Source organism: Oncorhynchus keta, chromosome 20, assembly GCF_023373465.1.
Source record: "Oncorhynchus keta strain PuntledgeMale-10-30-2019 chromosome 20, Oket_V2, whole genome shotgun sequence".
NCBI lineage: Eukaryota > Metazoa > Chordata > Actinopteri > Salmoniformes > Salmonidae > Oncorhynchus > Oncorhynchus keta.
Window position 1 is genome coordinate 29,463,203 of NC_068440.1, and position 18,691 is coordinate 29,481,893.

At 46.1% G+C, this 18,691-nt stretch overlaps 1 protein-coding gene across 1 annotated transcript; it reads right to left on the minus strand.

Moving 5' to 3' along the window:
• Window positions 1–286: 286 nt before the first annotated feature.
• Window positions 287–17,889, minus strand: rbm24a (RNA binding motif protein 24a). The gene is made up of 4 exons (XM_052472589.1): window positions 17,419–17,889; window positions 16,324–16,447; window positions 15,682–15,736; window positions 287–4,320 (listed from the first exon to the last, which is right to left on the minus strand). Exons 1-4 carry the CDS (start codon window positions 17,584–17,586, stop codon window positions 3,966–3,968), a joined length of 702 nt encoding a protein of 233 aa, XP_052328549.1. The 5' UTR covers window positions 17,587–17,889; the 3' UTR covers window positions 287–3,965.
• Window positions 17,890–18,691: the final 802 nt, after the last annotated feature.

Below are 18,691 nucleotides of genomic sequence, written 5' to 3' on the forward strand. Positions count from 1 at the left end.
GTGACAGTGTTAGACAATGAAGAGCAGCAACACACCAGGCAGCGGACACCCGGCGGACATTTTGTGTGTAATCCCATAAGGCTCCTGACTACCTACTGGCCGCTCTGTGGTCACTCGCACATATGCACGCATGCACAACCACCCACACAGTGAAATGTACTCAGCTATCTAAACCAACTAAACTAAGAACATTGTTTTTAAACACCAGTCCCCCAAAACGGTTTTACAACCATATTAACAGCTTTGGTTATGTTTTATGTTTATGTTTGCACAAAAAAACAGCAAGTCTGTTTATAGGTGTTTAATAGACATCAACAGCTTTGGCAGCTTCATTCCTAATTTGCTCTGCAGACTATCAATGGTCTCAGGCCTCCATACTAAAGCCCACAAAAAGACACCCAACCTGAAGACAACATCAATTCAACATCAACTTAACATCAATTTGACATCAACTTAACATCATTTCAACATCCATCTTTTAAAAAAAACAGTATTCTTTTTAAATATATAACCTTTTATTTCAATTTAGAGTAAATAGTGTTGAAATTCTGAAATACCTTTTTACTACCAACAGGACCTTTGCATTTAAATATAGTAAATAACACTGTACATGCCTTAATCCAGTGACAATAAAAAGCTTCCTTAAAATGTGTTTTTTTTTGTCATTTATTGTTCATATTTTCCCTTGTAAGAAATAGTTCAAGTATAAAAATTCCCAACAGTGTAAAATAGCCCATCTGATGTATATTGAAAGCAATAGAAGCACAACTATCCGAACCATGACAATAACTATACATTCTAATGTATAAAGCAGCAATTAGCTCATTTTTGTCAGGATTTTGTTTGTCTTTTCCAACCGTTCTAAACACAAAAGAGACAGAGTAACAGTCTGCACGCAAATAGGCCTGCATTTAAATAAAGTTTCATAGAAAAGGCATTCAACTAACCAATATTTATTCTAAGATTTCAAAGGGCAAAAAGTATAATTGTACAGTGCACATACAGAATTGTATCTTATATAAATCCTACATTAACATTTTTGGTTGAGTATGTTAATAATAATTATAATACAACTAAATCTACTCAATAACTTATATACCTTGAGATGAATACATAATAAAATGAATACAGTACCACCACTAATTCTCTGTCCTTAGAGCGCATAGAACATAGTCCAATCTCAAAATAAATATCTTAAATAGTAGATCTCCTTTCTTACTCTCTTAAATAGCAATACAAATGTAAGGCACACTAAGAACCCATAGATTCATATGTCAAGCGCCTGCAGGGGGTTGGTGAGTCTGTGAGGAGTGGGTACAGGGTCAGGGGATTGGTGAGTCTGTGAGGAGTGGGTACAGGGTCAGGGGGTTGGTGAGTCTGTGAGGAGTGGGTACAGGGTCAGGGGATTGGTGAGTCTGTGAGGAGTGGGTACAGGGTCAGGGGATTGGTGAGTCTGTGAGGAGTGGGTACAGGGTCAGGGGATTGGTGAGTCTGTGAGGAGTGGGTACAGGGTCAGGGGATTGGTGAGTCTGTGAGGAGTGGGTACAGGGTCAGGGGATTGGTGAGTCTGTGAGGAGTGGGTACAGGGTCAGGGGGTTGGTGAGGCTGTGAGGAGTGGGTACAGGGTCAGGGGATTGGTGAGTCTGTGAGGAGTGGGTACAGGGTCAGGGGGTTGGTGAGGCTGTGAGGAGTGGGTACAGGGTCAGGGGATTGGTGAGTCTGTGAGGAGTGGGTACAGGGTCAGGGGATTGGTGAGTCTGTGAGGAGTGGGTACAGGGTCAGGGGATTGGTGAGTCTGTGAGGAGTGGGTACAGGGTCAGGGGATTGGTGAGTCTGTGAGGAGTGGGTACAGGGTCAGGGGGTTGGTGAGGCTGTGAGGAGTGGGTACAGGGTCAGGGGGTTGGTGAGTCTGTGAGGAGTGGGTACAGGGTCAGGGGGTTGGTGAGGCTGTGAGGAGTGGGTACAGGGCCAGGGGGTTGGTGAGGCTGTGAGGAGTGGGTACAGGGCCAGGGGGTTGGTGAGTCTGTGAGGAGTGGGTACAGGGCCAGGGGGTTGGTGAGGCTGTGAGGAGTGGGTACAGGGTCAGGGGGTTGGTGAGTCTGTGAGGAGTGGGTACAGGGTCAGGGGGTTGGTGAGGCTGTGAGGAGTGGGTACAGGGTCAGGGGGTTGGTGAGGCTGTGAGGAGTGGGTACAGGGCCAGGGGGTTGGTGAGGCTGTGAGGAGTGGGTACAGGGTCAGGGGGTTGGTGAGTCTGTGAGGAGTGGGTACAGGGCCAGGGGGTTGGTGAGGCTGTGAGGAGTGGGTACAGGGCCAGGGGGTTGGTGAGGCTGTGAGGAGTGGGTACAGGGTCAGGGGGTTGGTGAGGCTGTGAGGAGTGGGTACAGGGTCAGGGGGTTGGTGAGGCTGTGAGGAGTGGGTACAGGGTCAGGGGGTTGGTGAGTCTGTGAGGAGTGGGTACAGGGTCAGGGGGTTGGTACAGGGCCAGGGGGTTGGTGAAGCTGTGAGGAGTGGGTACAGGGTCAGGGGGTTGGTGAGGCTGTGAGGAGTGGGTACAGGGTCAGGGGGTTGGTGAGTCTGTGAGGAGTGGGTACAGGGCCAGGGGTTGGTGAGGCTGTGAGGAGTGGGTACAGGGTCAGGGGGTTGGTGAGGCTGTGAGGAGTGGGTACAGGGCCAGGGGGTTGGTGAGGGTTAGCTTAGGAGGGAAGTGTGTGTGTACCTGACACCAGCCCAGCCGGTCGGCTCTAGGACAGAGGATAAAGGACAGAGGTGGAAGTGCTGACAGGGCCAGGCAGGCAGGACAGAGGAGAGACAGTTCCCAAATGGGCCCCGGGATTAAAATGTGACAGCTCAACAAATGAGGACAAGTGATGCGTTATTTCCAGAGTGATCCGTCTGTGTGGCGCTGGGCGAACTGTGCCAGCCCCCTCCCCAGCTGCTCCCTCTCTCTCTCCCTCTCCCTCCCTCTCTCTTTCTCTCTGACTAGATCCCATTGCACAGAGGCAGAGAGCACGACTGGGCCCATTGACCTTTCCCACTATGTACGCAACAGAGTATGCGTGTGTGTGTGTGCGTGTGTTTGCATGCAGCCATGTGTATGTGTTTGAGACTAACAGATTTGGTGCTTCTCATTGTCTGAAAACATGCTTTTCTTTCTCTCTCTGTGAGTTGCCTTCATATTGTTTGTGATGCCCTTTGAAGAGTTGACGGCATTTTCGGTTATTCCTGCAGTTTTTTTGTCTCCTGGTAAATTGTTTGCTTTGCATAGGTCAAGAGGTCAAGATACAGAGTCAAAAAAGGGACATTCATCATCAGGAAGTTAAAAAGGTAGTTCTTAACGTGTGACACGAGCTACAAATCTTCTCCTTTTCTCCACAGTTATTTCAACTACTCCCTGACATGCAGAGGTTGTCTTTACTAAGACACTGGAAACTGATACATTTCCCTGATTATCAGACAATTTACTTCAATGCACTTGAAAAGACAGAAGGACAAGAGCCCTCGAAATGTGATAGTAAATATAGGTTGCAAGGGCACTTCGGGACACGTCTAAGTGTCCCATAAAGAGAACGCTCTCTCTCTCCTATGTTAATGACAGCAATGGAACATAAAGTCATGTTTTACACCAAGCTACAACCACTGTGATTAGTTGTTGCATTTCTCCTCTAGAAATAAATACTCTACTACAATTATAATGATAGTAATAATTATATTAATAACAACAATAATAATCATAAGGATAAATCCACCTTCCTTACTTAGTTTTGTGAATTTATAAAGTTTTTGGTTTAAACACAGCAAGTTGGAAAGCTACTGTATGGAGTTCCCACCTCACCATCATCATCATCACCCTCTTACCGACATGGCCCCTCTCTCTTCCTCTTCATCGTCCTCTCCTCTTCACAGCCAATCAGCCGAGGCCGGCCGCGGGCCTCCCATCCCGTTGTGTCCAATGGCTGCAGTGGCTGCTATTGCATGCGGTCTGCTTGCAGCTGCTGAGGCTGGTACTGACCGAAGGCTGCGGCTGCAGCGACGGCTGAACCCGGTGCGGCCGTAGCCAGGGGCTGCTGAACATAGCCATAACCGGCTGCGGTTAGGTACCCGGCTGCCGCAGGGGAGGCGGCGTAGGGATACTGCTCGTAGGCTGCGGCGGCAGCAGCGCTAGCTGCGGCGGCGGAGTACTGTGCGTAGGCTGCTCCGGTGTAGTCGATGTACGGGGAGGAGGCAGTGGAGGCAGAGGCAGCACTGGGCTGCATGCCGTGAGGGATGACCATGGTGCTTGGCTGCATGAAGGCCTGAGGGTACACATAGTGAGCAGGGATCCTGCAGGACAGAGACAGACAGGAAGTTAGAGGTAGAGATCCCAGACCTGGCCTTACACAGCCACCGACAGACAGCAACAACCCCCCCAGCCTGACAGCAGAACCAACCACAGCCAACCCAACCACACTGCGGCCAAGAGCCCCCCAATACATCAAAACACCAGTCAATAACACCACGGAGACACCTGCTAGTAACTAATAGAGATATAGGGTTGCCAAGATAGAGATATCTCTGTGGAAAAATGGTGAGGTGTTCAAAGCTCAGAGGGGTTGTGTTTCTCTGATAAGGGATATAAAGACATTTTGGGTTTTCAATGACCTTGCCTGCCTATCACATGTTGTAAGAGATTTAGGCAAAGGAAGTGTTTGGTAGCATTGACGCCATCTTGGAGAGACAATCCATGTACACTAAGCTTAGCTGACTTTGCAGGATTGAGTTTGGTCGATGGAGAGAGAAGAGAACATGATTTGTCATGTCGATTTGACCCTGGTGCCATTCCTATTTAGGAGGGGATAGAGTAAGGGAGGGCGGGAGGGGAGGATAGGGTAAAGGGGAGGGAGGGGATGGGGTAAAGAGGGAGGGAGGGAGGGGGAGGGGGAGGATAGGATAGGGTAAAGGGGAGGGGAGGGGGTAAAGAGGGAGGGAGGGAGGGAGGGATAGAGGAAGGGAGGTCTATGAGATGAGGGGGGCATTGTGAAAATGTCACTGTCCTTTTGACAGCTGGACAGCTTTCAAAAAGTACACTGCTGGCTGTTTCCACTTCTGTGCTGAGACAAAGAGCCCCGGGCGGGGTGCTAGGCTATCTGCACTCAGGGGGACCTTTTGATTAAATAAGCAATCAGGAACAATGAACACATTCTGCCTTTCATGACATATCCTGACCGTGAGGCTCGGCTCCCTAGGCTCTCTCTCGCGCTAGCATGATGATGGGAAAGTCATATTATTGTTTTGGTGGAAGAAACTCAAGTTGTTGACCTGGATGGGGAAATCAAGAATCAAATTCCTCAAAATACTAGACAAAACTAAACTGGAGTCATGTTCATGATTCATGATTCAAAGGAATGAGTAACAATCAGTGTTATGACATCATGAGTGACATCATCATTTTATAATTGGCTTATCACCATTTAATCAATTGTAAATGTTGGATTTAGATGAGTTCTGGTCTGTTGTGGATTTTTGACAGTCTGGAATGCTGTGCATGATGTGATGGTGTCATCAACAGCTCATTAAAATCTTTTGAGAAACAACCTAACATTTGATTGGACCTAAAATTTTACTGACATCAATTAAGCCAATAAGAAACAAGCTTTTTTTTTTTACTGTCATTCAGTTTGAAATCTGGATCGAAGGAGGAGAAAAGAGAAATGAAAGACAAGATCTATCGTGGCAACCCTATTGTCAGGACTCCATAACCCAACCAATCACATCTCAAAACACTAGCCCCAAAGAGGAAGCAGGAAAAAACAACAGCAAGTCTACAAACACAGGCATCAAAAAAAAAGAAATGTCAACACAGTCCACATGGATCACCAACACACCACAACCACTCACTGAAAGAAACAAAAAGGAAATAAACTAAACGGGGTCAGAGGTTAGAGGCGCTCCTATGACATCACATCCTTGGCAGATGCCTCGGCCTGGCCTGCTAGCACGCTTCTGTCTCAGCACAGTGTTACAGTCACAACACAGGCTGGAGTCACACACACACACGTGCACACACACACACACTGGATGACGCACAACAACACAACAAACACACACACACAGTGGATGTACACAGACCACAACAAACTCACACAACACGAGACACAAGGGCGATTACAAAGAAAAACTCTCACACACAAACAGGCACGCAAAGGATGGTGACACAACAAAATATAAAATGCGGTATCCACCGCAAAACAACACAAACACCCAGACTGCCCTACCCATTCTAAACCGCAGAGAGAAGAATTTAAACACATTCAGACACTTTGGTCAATTCCTCAACTAACACCCTTGGCCTCCGTAGTTAAGTAGATATTGTTGTGCCTCCCAATTAACAGCTATATTAAGACATGGGATGCATTCCCATAGGGTTCGTGTTAAAAGTAGTGCACTATATAGGGAATAGAGTGCTACCCAGTCATGTTCTCCCGTGGGGTCAAACAGGTATTTCATAATGCTATTTTCGACACTATTATATTTTACAGTATGGAGAAAACTTACACAAAAAGAAGCTCTTTCACACCACATATGAAACATGTTATAGGCTATCAAATCTAAAAGGCATATTTTGACCAATGTGTTACGTATTGTGTAGATAATCCTCTCAGAAAACCAATGGTGCAAACCTCATGTCTCTATCACAATCCGTTGAAACGTTAGAGGTTTTACCCTTGTAGGATGGCCAAAATGATGTTGAGTAAATCAATGGAGGCCAGAGATACAAAGTGGTAACAAATAAGGAAGGTGTTTTCGCCTCAGCTAGGCTGGATGCTGTGCAAGAAGGCTACCTGACAGGCTCACTTTCCCGTTGAACTCAACCCCTCCTGTGTCAGCCTCCAGTATTTATGATGCAATAGTTTATGTGTCGGGGGGCTAGGGTCAGTCTGTTATATCTGGAGTATTTCTCATGTCTTATCCAGTGTCCTGTGTGAATTTAAGAATGCTCCCTCTAATTCTCTCTCTCTTCTCTCGGAGGACCTGAACCCAAGGACCATGCCTCTGGACTACCTGGCCTGATGACTCCTTGCTGTCCCCAGTTCACCTGCTCGTGCTGCTGCTCCAGTTTCGACTGTTCTGCCTGTGGCTATGGAACCCTGACCTGTTCACCGGACGTGCTACCCTGTTTGTTTTTTAGAAATATATCATAGTCCAGTATAGGCAAGGTACAAACAAGTATGTTTCCATAAGTAGTCATGTAACTGCAGGAAGCCTTTCCTTTAATGTGGATCTGGTCTCAGACATGCTCTTTGTTGCCTGGCCTCATTTATGATTGACAGGAGAGAATGGAGGCTGGGCCCCAGCCATTTTCTGCTTGCCTATCATCCTACATACATTTTACTGTGGAATGTTCCCATCCCTAGAAGTAATCTGGGATTAAATCCCACCCTACCTTTATTCACTTTCTCTTCCTATCTATCCCATCCTCTCTCTCTCCCTCCATCGTTCCTACTATTTATCTCTCCCATTCAACATTAGACGTCCACAACCTGTCTCTCCATCTCCAACAGCATAAACCTCTTCTATGTTGGCAAATGCTGTGTCACCTAACACACACACACACGCACGCACGCACGCACGCACGCACACACACACACACACACACACACACACACACACACACACACACACACACACACACACACACACACACACACACACACACACACACACACACACACACACACACACACACACACACACACACCAAATAATTTATGTATCATTGTTGATCATGGGAAGCACCCTCTGACTCCCATTAAAATGACCTCTTTTCCCTATGGATACAAGTGAGGTAAAAGAAAATACTAAGGTTACTATGTTTCTCAATGCTCTGTGTAAATATATTATCTTCCTGTGTTTGGACCGTTGCAGTCCTGCCGACCAGTGGTTGGTAAAGTTCAGGCTAAATAAAGGTCTGTTCCCATCACATGCCATGTGGGTGACATCATCGATGGGGGGGGGGTTACACACTGAGGAGCCAGGTCTTAACTAAATGTGAGAAGTGTAGAGGGGTGGCATGGTGCTATAATAACAACTATGGACCGGGTTGGTGCTGTTACATGCTATAGTGTGGTGATAGCCAAGGAGCTGGTTGCTGCCCGCCCACAGCTGTTTCTATGGCTGTGTCCCATATGGCACCCTATTCTCTTCATAGTGCACTATGTTTCATCAGGGCACTGGTCAAAAGTAGTGCTCTATATAGGGAAAATGGTAGCATTGGGACATACCCTATGTCTCTGGCCTTGGGCTATAATGTATAGAAGTGGTTGACCTACCACAGCTGTATCTATGTATGCCTGTGGCCCTTTAAACCTCCCCGGGGCCTCTAGCCAGCATCTGTTGGGCTGTTTTTAAAGAGCGGATGATTTTGACATGACAGAGAGAGCCCTAGCCCCCTGCTCCCCAGCGCACACTTCATGCGGCGTCAGCACTCCAGCCTTTGTGAGGCACAATGGAGAAGCTTGTTTTCCTTAACGCTGCAGCCCATGTGACGAAAGCTTTTTCAGAGGCTGTGGCATCCAGACATTTGTTTGTGTCACAGTAGAGACTGTGGGGCACTGCTCTACCACTGCACTGGACTACTACACACAACAGGACACACACATACTTACACAAACACACGATAGTAAGGTGTTTTGCATCAACTAAACTAGTATAAATATATCCTTCAGTATGGAGATACAGAGCCTTCGGAACGACTTCAGACCCCTTGACTTTTTCCACATTTTGTTACGTTACAGCCTTATTCTAAAATGGATTAAATATGTTTTTTTCTCAGCAATCTACACACAATACTCCATAACGACAAAGCAAAAACAGGTTTTAGAAATGTTTGCAAACGTATTAAAAATAAAAATTTCATTACAGCACAACGGTTTGATTTGTTTGATCGTAGCTAGCTACATAGCTAGCTACATAGCTAGCTACATAGCCGTCTTTGTATCAAAGATAATTGTGTAGTCTAGAGCGATTTTCTAGTTTAGCTAGCCAGCTATTGTCGTTCTTTTAACGCAACGTAACGTAATCAACACTGCTAGCTAGCCAGCTAGCCCCCGAATAGCAGCACTGTAGAAACTATTACACTCAACGGAACGACTTGATTAGTGTAGTGTCAACAACGCAGCCACTGCCAGCTAGCCTACAAAGTCAACAACGCAGCCACTGTCAGCTAGCCTACTTCAGCAGTACTGTATCATTTTAATAATTTTAGTCAATAAGATTCTTGCTACGTAAGCTTAACTTTCTGAACATTCGAGACGTGTAGTCCACTTGTCATTCCAATCTCCTTGCATTAGCATAGCCTCTTCTGTAGCCTGTCAACTATGTGTCTGTCTATCCCTGTTCTCTCCTCTCTGCACAGACCATACAAACGCTCCACACCGCGTGGCCGCGGCCACCCTAATCTGGTGGTCCCAGCGCGCACGACCCACGTGGAGTTCCAGGTCTCCGGTAGCCTCTGGAACTGCCGATCTGCGGCCAACAAGGCAGAGTTCATCTCAGCCTATGCCTCCCTCCAGTCCCTCGACTTCTTGGCACTGACGGAAACATGGATCACCACAGATAACACTGCTACTCCTACTGCTCTCTCTTCGTCCGCCCACGTGTTCTCGCACACCCCGAGAGCTTCTGGTCAGCGGGGTGGTGGCACCGGGATCCTCATCTCTCCCAAGTGGTCATTTCTCTTTCTCCCCTTACCCATCTGTCTATCGCCTCCTTTGAATTCCATGCTGTCACAGTTACCAGTCCTTTCAAGCTTAACATCCTTATCATTTATCGCCCTCCAGGTCCCTCGGAGAGTTCATCAATGAGCTTGATGCCTTGATAAGCTCCTTTCCTGAGGACGGCTCACCTCTCACAGTTCTGGGCGACTTTAGCCTCCCCACGTCTACCTTTGACTCATTCCTCTCTGCCTCCTTCTTTCCACTCCTCTCCTCTTTTGACCTCACCCTCTCACCTTCCCCCCTACTCACAAGGCAGGCAATACGCTCGACCTCATCTTTACTAGATGCTGTTCTTCCACTAACCTCATTGCAACTCCCCTCCAAGTCTCCGACCACTACCTTGTATCCTTTTCCCTCTCGCTCTCATCCAACACTTCCCACACTGCCCCTACTCGGATGGTATCGCGCCGTCCCAACCTTCGCTCTCTCTCCCCCGCTACTCTCTCCTCTTCCATCCTATCATCTCTTCCCTCTGCTCAAACCTTCTCCAACCTATCTCCTGATTCTGCCTCCTCAACCCTCCTCTCCTCCCTTTCTGCATCCTTTGACTCTCTATGTCCCCTATCCTCCAGGCCGGCTCGGTCCTCCCCTCCCGCTCCGTGGCTCAACGACTCATTGCGAGCTCACAGAACAGGGCTCCGGGCAGCCGGCGGAAATGGAGGAAAACTCGCCTCCCTGCGGACCTGGCATCCTTTCACTCCCTCCTCTCTACATTTTCCTCCTCTGTCTCTGCTGCTAAAGCCACTTTCTACCACTCTAAATTCCAAGCATCTGCCTCTAACCCTAGGAAGCTCTTTGCCACCTTCTCCTCCCTCCTGAATCCTCCTCCCCCCCTCCTCCCTCTCTGCAGATGACTTCGTCAACCATTTTGAAAAGAAGGTCGACGACATCCGATCCTCGTTGCTAAGTCAAACGACACCGCTGGTTCTGCTCACACTGCCCTACCCTGTGCTCTGACCTCTTTCTCCCCTCTCTCTCCAGATGAAATCTCGCGTCTTGTGATGGCCGGCCGCCCAACAACCTGCCCGCTTGACCCTATCCCCTCCTCTCTTCTCCAGACCATTTCCGGAGACCTTCTCCCTTACCTCACCTCGCTCATCAACTCATCCCTGACCGCTGGCTACGTCCCTTCCGTCTTCAAGAGAGCGAGAGTTGCACCCCTTCTGAAAAAACCTACACTCGATCTCTCCGACGTCAACAACTACAGACCAGTATCCCTTCTTTCTTTTCTCTCCAAAACTCTTAAACGTGCCGTCCTTGGCCAGCTCTCCCGCTATCTCTCTCAGAATGACCTTCTTGATCCAAATCAGTCAGGTTTCAAGACTAGTCATTCAACTGAGACTGCTCTTCTCTGTATCACGGAGGCGCTCCGCACTGCTAAAGCTAACTCTCTCTCCTCTGCTCTCATCCTTCTAGACCTATCGGCTGCCTTCGATACTGTGAACCATCAGATCCTCCTCTCCACCCTCTCCGAGTTGGGCATCTCCGGCGCGGCCCACACTTGGATTGCGTCCTACCTGACAGGTCGCTCCTACCAGGTGGCGTGGCGAGAATCTGTCTCCTCACCACGCGCTCTCACCACTGGTGTCCCCCAGGGCTCTGTTCTAGGCCCTCTCCTATTCTCGCTATACACCAAGTCACTTGGCTCTGTCATAACCTCACATGGTCTCTCCTATCATTGCTATGCAGACGACACACAATTCATCTTCTCCTTTCCCCCTTCTGATGACCAGGTGGCGAATCGCATCTCTGCATGTCTGGCAGACATATCAGTGTGGATGACGGATCACCACCTCAAGCTGAACCTCGGCAAGACGGAGCTGCTCTTCCTCCCGGGAAGGACTGCCCGTTCCATGATCTCGCCATCACGGTTGACAACTCCATTGTGTCCTCCTCCCAGAGCGCTAAGAACCTTGGCGTGATCCTGGACAACACCCTGTCGTTATCAACTAACATCAAGGCGGTGGCCCGTTCCTGTAGGTTCATGCTCTACAACATCCGCAGAGTACGACCCTGCCTCACACAGGAAGCGGCGCAGGTCCTAATCCAGGCACTTGTCATCTCCCGTCTGGATTACTGCAACTCGCTGTTGGCTGGGCTCCCTGCCTGTGCCATTAAACCCCTACAACTCATCCAGAACGCTGCAGCCCGTCTGGTGTTCAACCTTCCCAAGTTCTCTCACGTCACCCCGCTCCTCCGCTCTCTCCACTTGCTTCCAGTTGAAGCTCGCATCCGCTACAAGACCATGGTGCTTGCCTACGGAGCTGTGAGGGGAACGGCACCTCAGTACCTCCAGGCTCTGATCAGGCCCTACACCCAAACAAGGGCACTGCGTTCATCCACCTCTGGCCTGCTCGCCTCCCTACCACTGAGGAAGTACAGTTCCCGCTCAGCCCAGTCAAAACTGTTCGCTGCTCTGGCCCCCCAATGGTGGAACAAACTCCCTCACGACGCCAGGACAGCGGAGTCAATCACCACCTTCCGGAGACACCTGAAACCCCACCTCTTTAAGGAATACCTAGGATAGGATAAGTAATCCTTCTGACCCCCCCCTAAAAGATTTAGATGCACTATTGTAAAGTGACTGTTCTACTGGATGTCATAAGGTGAATGCACCAATTTGTAAGTCGCTCTGGATAAGAGCGTCTGCTAAATGACTTAAATGTAAATGTAAATGTAAAAACAGAAACACCGTATTTACATAAGTATTCAGACCCTTTGCTATGAGACTCGAAATTGAACTCAGGTGCATCCTGTTCCCATTGATCATCCTTGAGATGTTTCTACAACTTGATTGGAGTCCACTTGTGGAAAATTCAATTGATTGGACATGATTTGGAAAGGCACACACCTGTCTATATAAGGTCCCACAGTTGACAGTGCATGTCAGAGCAAAAACCAAGCCATGAGGTCGAAGGAATTGTCCATATAGCTCTGAGACAGGATTGTGTCGAGGCACAGATCTGGGGAAGGGTACCAAAAAATGTTTGCAACTTTGAAGGTCCCCAAGAACACAGTGGCCTCCATCATTCTTAAATTGAAAACTGAACAATTGGGGGAGAAGGGCCTTGGTCAGGGAGGTGACCAAAAACCTGATGGTCACTTTGACAGAGCTCTAGAATTCCTCTGTGGAGATGGGAAAACCTTCCAGAAAGACAACCATCTCTGCAGCATTCCACCAATCAGGCCTTTATGGTAGAGTGGCCAGACGGAAGCCACTCCTCAGTAAAATGCAAATGACAGCCCACTTGGAGTTTGTCAAAAGGCACCTAAAGACTCTCAGACCATGAGAAACATGATTCTCTGGTCTGATGAAACCAAGATTGAACTCTTTGGCCTGAATGCCAAGCATCACGTCTGGAGGAAACCTGTCACATTCCCTACAGTGAAGCATGGTGGCAGCATCATGCTGTGGGGATGTTTTCAGTGGTAGGGACTTGGAGACTCGTCAGGATCGAGGCAAAGATTAACAGAGCAAAGTACAGAGATCCTTGATGAAAACCTGCTCAAGAGCGCTCAGGACCTCAGACTGGGGCGAAGGTTCACCTTCCAACAGGACAATGACCCTAAGCACACAGCCAAGACAACGCAGGAGTGGCTTCAGGACAAGTCTCTGAATGTCCTTTAGTGGCCCAGCCAGAGCCGAGACTTGAACCCCATCGAAACATCTCTGGAGAGACCTGAAAATAGCTGTGCAGCAACGCTCCCCATCCAACCTGACAGAGCTTGAGAGGATCTGCAGAGAAGAATGGGAGAAACTCCCCAAATACAGGTGTGCCAAGCTTGTAACATGTTACCCAAGAAGACTCGAGGCTGGAATCTCTGCCAAAGGTACTTCAACAAAGTACTGAGTAAAGGGTCTGAATACATATGTAAATGTGATATTATTATTATTATGTTGTATGTATATATATAAATTGTCTATATTGCAGTATATATTGCAATATACATTTGGAAAATAATTGTAAAAACCTGTTTTTGCTTTGTCATTATGGGGTATTGTGTGTAGATTGATGAGGAAATGTAATCAATTTTATAATAAGGCTGTAACACAACAAAATGTGGAAAAAGTCAAGGGGTATGAATACTTTCCGAAGGCACTGTATATGTACTCATCCCATGTGCCTTGGTAGTCATTTTTCCAAAGATTACTTTCCTGTGAACAGACATCATTATCTCTGAATGAGACACAGCAGCTCTCCTGAGAGTCGTAAGGGCCTGAAGTATACCATATAGGGACAGATAGATGGAGGGAGAGAGAAATAATGAGAGAGAGAGGGATAGAGAGAGAGAGTGCGAGAGAGAGCGAGAGTGAATATGAGAATGAGAAAGACAGAGAGCGAGCGAGAGAGAGAAAAGAGAGAGAGAGAATACGAGAATGAGAGAGAGAGAGTGAATATGAGAATGAGAGAGAGAAAGAGAGAGAGAATACGAGAATGAGAGAGAGAATACGAGAATGAGAGAGAGAGAGTGAATATGAGCATGAGAGAGAGAGAAAGAGAGAGAGAATATGAGAATGAGAGAGAGAATACGAGAATGAGAAAGACAGAGAGAGAGAGAGAGAGAGAGAGAGAGAGACAGAGTGAATACGAGAATGAGAGAGAAAGACAGAGAGACAGAGAGGGTGAGTTTGAGAGTTGAAGTGTTAATGCTAGAATTATTCAAAAAGACACATGCAAACAATGAGTTGATGGGTTTTGGTGGGGTCAGTTTGGAGTAGGGGTGAGTGGTGGGAAGTCATTTTTAAAAATCACACCGCAAATCGTCACTCACTCCAACAAGACATCCAAAAACATATAAAGAACATCCTGTTACCAAAGAAAAGGTCAACCACAAGCTACAGCACGAAAGCATCAAATCAAATAAATAAATGTAAAAAAACTTGAAAAACTTTACTCTCCCTACTGAAGTCCACATTCTTCCAGAAAAATGGAAAAGAACACCCCCAAAAATCTTCAATTCATATGTTTTTTTCATGAAATAGAAAACACACGGTTTAGCTATCAACACCACTTCATAACAGTAAAACAGCACACAAAGCTCTAATTGCTATTCAAAATAACAAATTTAAACTCAAAACCAAAATTTTAAATCAACATACATGCATCTATAATCACCATTTGAGCTTGTTTGTGTGTGTTTGAGATTACAGGTAATTCCCCTGGTCTGATCTGTGACATGCTCACAGCACTAATCCTGATACCACCAGTTATCTTAACCCATATCGAGCCTGTCGGACCAGAGAGATAGATAACATTGAGTCATTGAGGCTGTAACTTTCCATTAGTTGTATTCAACAAATAACATCACACACACACACACACACACACACACACACACACACACACACACACACACACACACACACACACACACACACACACACACACACACACACACACACACACACAAACAAACACGCGCACGTGCACGCGCGCACGCGCGCACACACACACACACACACACACACACACACACACACACACACACACACACACACACACACACACACACACACACACACACACACACACACACACACACACACACACTCATACTATGAACACACACTTTCTCTTTCACTCACACAAACCTTAAATGTACATTTTGGTCAACCGTAGTCAGTGATAAAAAGAAAGAGGATTTGTGAAATGTTTTGTTTCAACATAATTATCATACCAGTATGGAGAAAAATCAGAGTAAGCACAAAACAATTAAATAAACAGATTATATAAACATACATGTCATTGTATGAACATGTCTAACAACCCTAGACTTTACTCAAATGAGGAACATTGGGTCTTTAGATGTTGTGTAGTTACACCAGTGAGGTTTCATATATAGTAGCTCAATGATGATGAGGTCATTTGTAATGTATTCTCATCAACACCCAACCATCCCCTCAACACAAAGATGCTGCAGTACTTACCCATAAGGCCTTTGGATAAAGGCAGGATGAATTTGTGGAACACCAAAGGTGAAACCTGGATGGAGAAGTGGAATGGTCAAAATGAATTGATGATCTTATTCATGTCATTGAGTGTGTCCCAAATGGCACCCTATTGCCCATTTAGTGCGCTACATTTTAGTGCACTACTTTTGATCAGGACAAATAGAAGTGCACTATATAGAGAAAAAAGGGTGCCATTTGGGACACAGGTATTCAGAACATTCTAGACACAAGTTATTTTAATAACATCCTGAATCATGTATTGAATGAACACATTAATTGTCCATATTTATGCGACAGACGGATTAAAATAAACATTTAGCTCATCGTGATGGTATTCTGAACCAGACATGATTTGTGTGGAAAACATGTGGACAATATGAAAAATAAATGCAAAGCTATAAGATGAGACATGATGCATGTTCTTTAGGACACACCCTCAATGTTCTCAGAACATTAAGATATTGGACAGGTGGCTGAAAAAGTACTGTGTGTGTGTGTGTGTGTGTGTGTGTGTGTGTGTGTGTGTGTGTGTGTGTGTGTGTGTGTGTGTGTGTATGTGCGTGTGTGTGTGTGTGTGTGTGTGTGTGTGTGTGTGTGTGGGGGGGGGGTATATTTTACCTGGCTGCATCACCCGTGGCTTGGCCCCCAGGTACGCCAGGTTGACATTGGCTTTCCTACCATCGATGATGGGGTTCGGATCTTTACAGGCCCTGTCTGCAGCCGAGCGGTCAGCCATCGTCACCTGTATGGACACACAGAGAGGGAGAGTGCATAGGGAAGAAGCAGGTTAAGGTGGTGAAGAAGAAGTGTGAGGGGGGTGGTTAAAGTATGATCAAAACTATCAGTATTCACCAATGATCATATTCATTAGCAAAGGGGCAAACATTTGAGAAAATATGGACATTACATTTCGGCCCAACTGTCACTCAATATTGATAAAATATAGGTAACTGTCATTCTTTATAGTAAGTTGAGATCTTAGGCCCTGCTGAGATGTTTCTTTGTTTTCCAGAAGAGATACTGGATAGAAGACTTCTGTATCCACAGATATTTATTTACTCAAAATAATTTAACCTCTTGATGTCAGTACATAGTTTTTCACTGTACTTGGCTGAGGACAAGCTTACTTTATTAAGATCGTAACTGCTTCTGAGCTGATGACTATAAGAATGCTATTTGAGAGTAATTACTCTATGTAAGAGCTTTTGGGGCTGCGGTAGGTCTTTCTCAAATAAATTGACCCAGAAACCCAAGGAAAACTTTTAAACTCAGATACTACATGATTATTTTTCACATAAATGTGTTTCAAACTAAATGGCATCAAAGAGGGGGGGGCCATGGTCCTAGAACAGTTGTATAGTATTGTCTGTCGTTCTCTCATCAATGCTCTTATCGTTGACATAATGATGACGTCATGCACATCATCTTCCCAAGAGTCATATTCTGAACATACCAGGGCGCAACAAGTTGTAATGTAGCCTATCGGTTATCTTCAATGATAGAACGCTCCAAACTGAAAACACAGGCCTACTTATGAACAATAAAACACTTACACTTTTCAATGTCTATTAAATATTATGAAATTCACTAGACTAACCAACACCCACTTTAACGATGACATGTGATTTGCTGCCATTTCAAAGATTGCAGGCATTTGACAGACAGTGCAAGTGTCGTAAAGTTATGACAAATAAATACTATATTGATACTTACAAATCCATACCCCCTGGATTTGCCGGTCTGTCGATCGGTAATCACGACAGCTTCTTCAATTTCTCCGAACACTTCAAAATATTTCCTGAGACTGGAATCCGTGGTGTGATACGGAAGACCCCCGACAAAAATCTTCGTGTAGGTCGTGTCCTTCTGCGTGGTGTGCATCTTCACCAATATTTTAGTGCAAAATAGTAGAATAGAAACAATCCAAAATATAGTGCAATGTTTCCTTATCACCTAGTTACGTTATTTCTAAGTATTTCTATAAAAATGAACAATATGAGATTTACAACTGGAGAGGCTTCAGATAAATAACACAAAACTCAACAAAAATCAAGATTCGAGGTAGATTATCTTTCAACACTTAAATGAGATATGGAGCGGATTGTCCATGAAATCATCAGGTGTTTTCAACTCTTCTCCGTAACTGTCTTGACTAACTAAATATGTTTCGGACCCATTCCTAAAAGCGCTGCCCATAACTCCACCCCGTTCCAAGCACAAGGGCGGTACAGCGCGTGCATTGCTGCCCGCCCACATGCTCCGCTACACGCTCCAGCAAACAGCTGGGCAGCGCGCAGAATGAAAAAGATCCATTCCTGCAATGTGATGAGGAAGAATAGGCTATATAACCACATATTTAACCAAAATGACGGTTATGGTCATCATTTTTTTCTTCATAACCCTAAAATGACCTGGTCTTACACCAACTGTATAGCTCAGAGGGAGGATGGTTGAGTACATTTTTGGCATTAACCCACAGTCTCACAGACAATACCCAATTATACTCCATAAAGGTATGACTTAAAAATGAACATATCGCTTCTCTCCCTGTCCCAAGGGATACCTTCCAGCAGGTGGTCGGCCCGAGCCGGCCCATTATGCCCGGAGAGGATCAGTGGCCAGCCCAGGGACGCATGTGTTTAAGTGGCAGCAGCAGTGCAGCGTGACCAATGCAGACAGGTGTAATCTCTGGGCCCCAAGATGCCAATTAGATTGAGTTTCTTTATAGAATAATGCAGTACCGTCGTGTCAAACACGGGACACTGATATACCAAGACCATTAGCCTATGTAGGCATATAGGACAATGGGTCGGGACAGCAATTTACAGTTTTCTGGTCCCCTGATGTCTCTCATATGAGGATACTGATGACTGAACTATGGTAAAACTTGTTTAGGAGTGAATACAACCGAGTGTTGATGGATCGTAGGCTGTTTAAGATAACCTTTATATATGACTTTCATGGAAGATCTGTGCGTGCGTAAAGA